Raw genomic sequence first — 8,206 nt, 5'->3', positions numbered from 1 at the left:
ACCAGTACCAGTGCCAATACAGTTCCCTGCTGGGAGCAGAGTGGAGCCACTCAGAGAGAAGTGCACTGCTGGATGTGCCTAGAGTCATAGGTCTGCATCTCTCTGATGTCTGTGTCTGTCTGAGCTTGTGTGCGTCAACTCACACCACTCAAGAGGCAGCCTTGAATTATTTTTCACCTATAATATTGTCTGTCATTGTCTTCCAGAAAAGACTACCATCTCCCCTTCCTCCTCACCAGGTAACTCACGGAACCACTACAATCAACAAATCACCCTCTGACGTGGTATTGATGTTAGACACAGTGTGGGCCTGATGTTTGGTATTGATGTTAGACACAGTGTGGGCCTGATGTTTGGTATTGATGTTAGACACAGTGTGGGCCTGATGTTTGGTATTGATATTAGACACAGTGTGGGCCTGATGTTTGGTATTGATATTAGACACAGTGTGGGCCTGATGTTTGGTATTGATATTAGACACAGTGTGGGCCTGATGTTTGGTATTGATTAGACACAGTGTGGGCCTGATGTTTGGTATTGATATTAGACACAGTGTGGGCCTGATGTTTGGTATTGATATTAGACACAGTGTGGGCCTGATGTTTGGTATTGATATTAGACACAGTGTGGGCCTGATGTTTGGTATTGATATTAGACACAGTGTGGGCCTGATGTTTGGTATTGATATTAGACACAGTGTGGGCCTGATGTTTGGTATGTTTGATATTAGACACAGTGTGGGCCTGATGTTTGGTATTGATATTAGACACAGTGTGGGCCTGATGTTTGGTATTGATATTAGACACAGTGTGGGCCTGATGTTTGGTATTGATATTAGACACAGTGTGGGCCTGATGTTTGGTATTGATATTAGACACAGTGTGGGCCTGATGTTTGATTATTAGACACAGTGTGGGCCTGATGTTTGGTATTGATATTAGACACAGTGTGGGCCTGATGTTTGGTATTGATATTAGACACAGTGTGGGCCTGATGTTTGGTATTGATATTAGACACAGTGTGGGCCTGATGTTTGGTATTGATATTAGACACAGTGTGGGCCTGATGTTTGGTATTGATATTAGACACAGTGTGGGCCTGATGTTTGGTATTGATATTAGACACAGTGTGGGCCTGATGTTTGGTATTGATATTAGACACAGTGTGGGCCTGATGTTTGGTATTGATATTAGACACAGTGTGGGCCTGATGTTTGGTATTGATATTAGACACAGTGTGGGCCTGATGTTTGGTATTGATATTAGACACAGTGTGGGCCTGATGTTTGGTATTGATATTAGACACAGTGTGGGCCTGATGTTTGGTATTGATATTAGACACAGTGTGGGCCTGATGTTTGGTATTGATATTAGACACAGTGTGGGCCTGATGTTTGGTATTGATATTAGACACAGTGTGGGCCTGATGTTTGGTATTGATATTAGACACAGTGTGGGCCTGATGTTTGGTATTGATATTAGACACAGTGTGGGCCTGATGTTTGGTATTGATATTAGACACAGTGTGGGCCTGATGTTTGGTATTGATATTAGACACAGTGTGGGCCTGATGTTTGGTATTGATATTAGACACAGTGTGGGCCTGATGTTTGGTATTGATATTAGACACAGTGTGGGCCTGATGTTTGGTATTGATATTAGACACAGTGTGGGCCTGATGTTTGGTATTGATATTAGACACAGTGTGGGCCTGATGTTTGGTATTGATATTAGACACAGTGTGGGCCTGATGTTTGGTATTGATGTTAGACACAGTGTGGGCCTGATGTTTGGTATTGATGTTAGACACAGTGTGGGCCTGATGTTTGGTATTGATGTTAGACACAGTGTGGGTCTGATGTTTGGTATTGATATTAGACACATTGTGGGCCTGATGTTTGGTATTGATGTTAGACACAGTGTGGGCCTGATGTTTGGTATTGATATTAGACACAGTGTGGGCCTGATGTTTGGTATTGATGTTAGACACAGTGTGGGCCTGATGTTTGGTATTGATATTAGACACAGTGTGGGCCTGATGTTTGGTATTGATATTAGACACAGTGTGGGCCTGATGTTTGGTATTGATATTAGACACAGTGTGGGCCTGATGTTTGGTATTGATATTAGACACAGTGTGGGCCTGATGTTTGGTATTGATGTTAGACACAGACACAATTTCCACAGATTTTTCATTACGAAATGTTTTTCAACTTCTCAAAAAAATGTTGAATAATTATAACCTGGAAATTACAACGACATTTCCTGTTGCTGCAGGATTAGTTTCCTGCTGTGGCAAACTGGCTCAAACTAAGATAATACGTATGTATATGGGGGCTCGTTGATTGACAGGTGATATTGTCTTTCTGCTAGGGCTGACTGGAGTGGACTGGCCTCTGGTGTTGGGATGTCTTTCTGTTGTGGTTCTGTTCTTCATTGTACTGGTGGGCGTGGGTGTGGCGGTGCAGAGGAAAGGTAATGTTACACCTGTTGACCTATACTCTGTTCCCAGAACAGTTTGTGCTCTCTTGTCAATCAGCACAAATTGATCTGGGACCAGGCTAGTAAACCTTTAAAGAAATGTCGTTTACCATTCAAATATGACATCACTGACTCTGTTCATTACACCTTTTCAGTTTGTAATTCTCTTCTCTCGTTTCTCTTCTCATTGTCCAGTTAAGGTAATGGGGGAAGAAAAGCGTAAAAGGTGGGTGTTGGATCCTCTATGAGTCTCTAACTTTCAGGGAAGTACAGTAATATCATAGAGCATGAGATGTTTTAGAATAGTATTTCTAATAGTTTTTCTCCCTTTAGTATCATTTTCTTAAAGTATTTCTCCCTTTAGAATAGTTTTCGAATAGTTTTTCTCCCTTTAGAATAGTTTTCTAATAGTATTTCTCCCTTTAGAATAGTTTTCTAATAGTATTTCTCCCTTTAGTATAATTTTTCAAATAGTTTTTCTCCCTTTAGAATAGTTTTCTAATCGTTTTTCTCCCTTTAGAATAGTTTTCTAATCGTATTTCTCCCTTTAGAATAGTTTTCTAATAGTATTTCTCCCTTTAGTATAATTTTTCAAATAGTTTTTCTCCCTTTAGAATAGTTTTCTAATCGTTTTTCTCCCTTTAGAATAGTTTTCTAATCGTATTTCTCCCTTTAGAATAGTTTTCTAATCGTATTTCTCCCTTTAGAATAGTTTTCTAATAGTATTTCTCCCTTTAGTATAATTTTTCAAATAGTTTTTCTCCCTTTAGAATAGTTTTCTAATCGTATTTCTCCCTTTAGAATAGGTTTCTAATAGTATTTCTCCCTTTAGAATAGGTTTCTAATAGTATTTCTCCCTTTAGAATAGGTTTCTAATAGTATTTCTCCCTTTAGAATAGGTTTCTAATAGTATTTCTCCCTTTAGAATAGTTTTCTAATAGTATTTCTCCCTTTAGAATAGGTTTCTAATCGTATTTCTCCCTTTAGAATAGTTTTCTATTAGAAAAACTATTCTAAAGGGAGAAAAACTATCCATTTAAAATAGTATTTATAGTAGTATAGTATTTATAGTAGTATAGTATTTATAGTAGTATTTATAGTAGTATAGTATTTATAGTAGTATTTCTCTCTTGTGTCTAGGGAGGGGGCTCTTCTATGGGCCAAGCTTCATTCCGGGGACCATGTTCTCGGTGAGTGTTTGTAAGTGAATAGAGTGATTCAATTAGCTTATGTCTCATAATGCCTTCATATAGTCATCATCACTGACATCCTTTTTTACATGATTCTATTTGTTTGCGTGTTTCCAGACCTGACCCTCAAACGTGTCAGCATTACCTCTCAGGTAAGGTCTCTCTCTCTCCAATTCAACTCAATATACTTTGTTATTTATCTAAAAGGTCAACCTAGTCTCATTGACTTCCTCCACCTTTTGGACACCTAAGCAACAACCACATGTCTAATCATACATCACAACTCTCTCTCTCTCTCTCTCTCTCTCTCTCTCTCTCTCTCTCTCTCTCTCTCTCTCTCTCTCTCTCTCTCTCTCTCTCTCTCTCTCTCTCTCTCTCTCTCTCTCTCTCTCTCTCTCTCTCATAGACTTTATTGTCATGGAAAGTTAAATGACTTACATTGTCAAAATATATATATATAAGAAATTGAGGGACCAACAGCAATAACAATAGTAGTAGAGGAAATGGGATTACCATGAACAGCAACTACAACAACAATATCAATGAGAATAATAATACATTAAAGCAATGTTAGTAGACCAGTCTCAACCTGACTGAGAAGCCACATGGCATGAAAAGCAAAACAAAATGGGAAATATTATTGACATTACATCGCACTTTTCACTGGCTGACCCTCAGGTTGTGTGCTCCCTGAGTCTGTACCTAGTCAGTGTTTCCCTCAGGTTGTGTGCTCTCTGAGTCTGTACCTAGTCAGTGTTTCCCTCAGGTTGTGTGCTCTCTGAGTCTGTACCTAGTCAGTGTTTCCCTCAGGTTGTGTGCTCTCTGAGTCTGTACCTAGTCAGTGTTTCCCTCAGGTTGTGTGCTCTCTGAGTCTGTACCTAGTCAGTGTTTCCCTCAGGTTGTGTGCTCTCTGAGTCTGTACCTAGTCAGTGTTTCCCTCAGGTTGTGTGCTCTCTGAGTCTGTACCTAGTCAGTGTTTCCCTCAGGTTGTGTGCTCTCTGAGTCTGTACCTAGTCAGTGTTTCCCTCAGGTTGTGTGCTCTCTGAGTCTGTACCTAGTCAGTGTTTCCCTCAGGTTGTGTGCTCCCTGAGTCTGTACCTAGTCAGTGTTTCCCTCAGTTGTTTTATCAGTCACAGTGGTCAGATAGTCTGACACCATGTACTGTCCGTTTAGAGCCAAATAGCATTGAAGTTTACTTTGATTTTCTTGTGATGTCTTTCCAATAGGTGATATATTCTTATTTTTGCTTTGTGATGATTTGGTTGGGCCAGATTTTCTGAGTGCTGTCCTGAGGCTCTATGGGGTTGGTTTGGGTTGGTGAACTGAGCCCCAGAACCAGCTGACCGAGGGGACTCTTCTCTTGTTTCATCTCTTGACATTGTAGAGACATTGTAGAATGTTTTGGGGTCACTTGTTTTTAGATGGTTGTAAAATTTGATGGCTCTTTTTTGAATTTGAATAAGGAGGGGGGATTGGCCTGATTCTGAGTTTTTCTTTGCACTTGCAATACAGTCTTGCAAAACACTGCATGCAGTATTTCGATGGGATGTTTGTCCCATTTAGTAAATTCATTATTAGAGAGCAGATCCCATACTTCGCTGCCATATAGAGCAATTGGTTCTATAACTGATTGGAAAATCTTGAGCCAGATTCTAATTGGAATTTCGATTTTAATGTTCCTTTTAATGGCATAGAATGCTCTTCTTGCTTTGTCTCGGCTCGTTTACAGCCATGTGAAAGCTACCTGTCTTGTTGATATTTAGTTATAGATATGTGTTGTTTTTGGTGTGTTGTAATAGAACTGTGTCCAAATATAATTATTATATTCAGGTTTTTTAGGTTAACTGTCAGAGCCCAGGTCTGACAGAACCTGTGCAGATGAACCTGTGCAGATGATCTAGGTGCTGATGTAACCCTCCTTAGTGGGAGACAGCAGCACCAGGTCATCTGCGTACAGCAGACACTTGATTTCAGTGTTGTGTACAGTGAAACCAGTTGCTGCAGATTCTTCTAATGTTTTTGCCAATTCATTAATGTAGATGTTAAATAGTGTTGGACTTATTGGGCAGCCCTGTTTCACTCATGTCCCTGAGAGAAGAAGTATGTTTGTTGAAGAGTTTGAGAATAGCCCATTTGAATTGAGATCTGTAAATGATATCATTTAATGTAAAATACCATCAGCACCACAGGCCTATTTTGGTTGGAGAGTATATCATATTTCCAATAAGTATTCTTCTGTAGTTGGGGTATCCACAGGATCCTCATAGTCTTTGAATGATGATTCAAGTATTTGATATTTTTCTTGTATATATTTTTGTTCTGGGCTCTTTGCTATATTGCTGTAGAGGTTTGCAAAGGTGATTTCTCCACATATCCCCATTTTGGATAGCCAATTCCTCATGATGAGATTTGTTTCATTTATTCAAATTCTCCCGGAAGTGGTTTGATTCTATGGATTCCACAATTCCATCCAGCTGATTCCTAATGTGCTGTTCCTTTTTTGTTCTTAGGGTGTGTTTGTATTGCTTCAGTGTTTCCCCATATTGAAGGCGTGTATTTGTTGTTGTCTGATTCTGTGTTTTGCATTAGATGTATTTCTCAATGACTTTCTTATATTTTTGCATAACTATTTTTTATTATATATTATTTTTGGTTTGCTCTTATGTTTCTTTAGATTAGCCAAGGAGGCTCATTTGTAAAATACAGTGGGGCAAAAAAGTATTTAATCAGCCACCAATTGTGCAAGTTCTCCCACTTAAATTGATGAGAGAGGCCTGTAATTTTCATCATAGGTACACTTCAACTATGACAGACAAAATGAGAAAAAAAATCCAGAAAATCACATTGTAGGATTTTTAATGAATTTATTTGCAAATTATGGTGGAAAAAACGTATGAGCTGGGCTGGCCTGATCTGCACTGGCTGTGGTGGGCGTTGAGGTTGGTGGTGCTGTGGCCAGGGCTGGGGGAGCCTGGGTGCTGGTCCGAGGGTGTTGCCTTAGTGATCTTGGGGGTGGAGATTGCTTCGCTGTTCCTGGGTGGAGAGGTCGGGTTTAAAGTGATGTCCTTGAGACTCTTGGCAAGGATGGTGACTGTCTCCCCGTACAGGTGAACATGGTCCTAGAGACAGGCCAGGTCGAGGGTGGGATAATGTACATTGACGTTTATTCTTTGGATTGTGGCAGGGTGGAAGTCCTTCCTCTGTAGAAGGGTTGACACCACGGTCCTTGAGTTGGGGAAGATTGCGGAGGTCTCTCTCACTCTCATTTATGGGTTATATTGGCAAGAGAAACATATGTTAACATTTCCAAAGCAAGTGGAGTAGGTCATTTACAGTAAAATGAACAGTAAACATTACACTCACAGAAGTTCCAAAAGAATGAAGACATTTCCAATGTCATATTATGTCTATATGCAGTGTTGTAACAATGTGCAAATAGTTCAAGTACAAAAGGGAAAATAAGGAAACATCAATATGTTTGTTTTCACAACGGTGTTTGTTCTTCACTGGTTGCCCTTTTCTTGTCACAACAGCAGTGAGCCGGTCTTCTCCTGAGAGCCATGTCTGCCTGCGACGGCCTTTCTCAATAGCAAGGCTACGCTCACTGAGTCTGTACATAGTCAAAGCTTTCCTTAAGTCTGGGTCAGCCACAGTGGTCAGCTATTCTGCCACTGTGTTCTCTCTGTCTAGGGCCAAATAGCATTCTAGTTGGCTCTGTTTTTGTTGTTGATTCTTTCCAATTTGTCAAGTAATGATGTCATGTTTTGGTTGGGTATAAATGTGTTGCTGTCCTGGGGCTCTGTGGTCTCTGTCTGCCTCCCTACTGAACACAAACACACTTTGAGTCAACTTCCCATGACTGCTCCTCTGTGACCTGGGCCAGCCTGCATGGGCCCTCCTCCTCTCGCTAGCTGTAATCATCTCATTAATTAGCTTGATGAGGTGGATTATTAAGCTAAACCCTCTCCCCAGACAAGGTGCTAGTATATGGGTTACTGTGGACAGAGTCACCACAATGCTATCGTCACGACTTCATGTGAAGCTATAATCCATCAGGGGAAACGGACGGTCTTTGGATCCTAAAAGAGCCTCTTCTAAAGGAAGTGTTTAGATTTTATGTAATGAAACCGCATGTGTTGCTTCAAAAGAAAAAGGAAGTTTTCAAATTTGACTTAAATGTGCTGTAATAATGAAACCGTGTGTGTGTGTGTGTGTGTGTGTGTGTGTGTGTGTGTGTGTGTGTGTGTGTGTGTGTGTGTGTGTGTGTGTGTGTGTGTGTGTGTGTGTGTGTGTGTGTGTGTGTGTGTGTGTGTGTGTGTGTGTGTGTGTGTGTGTGTGTGTGTGTGTGTGTGTGTGTGTGTGTGCAGGAATGGGGTAACGACGACAGAGCAGCAGAGACAGCCTTCAGCATGTCCCCTCCATGGAGAACTCTCTCTACATTTGGCAACACACCATCCTCCTGACCTCTTTCACCTCTCTCTCGTTCCCTCTATTCTCACTCGCTCGCTCTCTCTCTATTCCTTTTTCTGTCTATCT

At 40.7% G+C, this 8,206-nt stretch overlaps 1 protein-coding gene across 2 annotated transcripts in view; it reads left to right on the top strand.

Moving 5' to 3' along the window:
- The window catches only part of LOC124002945, an 11,851-nt gene extending 3,645 nt beyond the window's left edge, over nt 1-8,206 (top strand). Inside the window, exons 4-10 of one of the 2 annotated variants that reach the window (XM_046310804.1) lie at nt 1-90; nt 207-239; nt 2,373-2,474; nt 2,676-2,706; nt 3,621-3,670; nt 3,788-3,822; nt 8,038-8,206. The exon at nt 1-90 is cut by the window's left edge and continues 210 nt beyond it. In XM_046310804.1, the coding sequence (XP_046166760.1) occupies nt 1-90; nt 207-239; nt 2,373-2,474; nt 2,676-2,706; nt 3,621-3,670; nt 3,788-3,822; nt 8,038-8,133 (437 nt within the window). In that variant the 3' untranslated portion in view covers nt 8,134-8,206. Of the gene's footprint in view, nt 91-206; nt 240-2,372; nt 2,475-2,675; nt 2,707-3,620; nt 3,681-3,787; nt 3,823-8,037 lie in introns of both variants that reach the window. The other variant, XM_046310805.1, reaches the window with a different exon arrangement.

Source organism: Oncorhynchus gorbuscha, linkage group LG18, assembly GCF_021184085.1.
Source record: "Oncorhynchus gorbuscha isolate QuinsamMale2020 ecotype Even-year linkage group LG18, OgorEven_v1.0, whole genome shotgun sequence".
NCBI lineage: Eukaryota > Metazoa > Chordata > Actinopteri > Salmoniformes > Salmonidae > Oncorhynchus > Oncorhynchus gorbuscha.
Note: the sequence above shows the minus strand (reverse complement) of the source record. Positions and strands in the feature narration are given on the sequence as shown.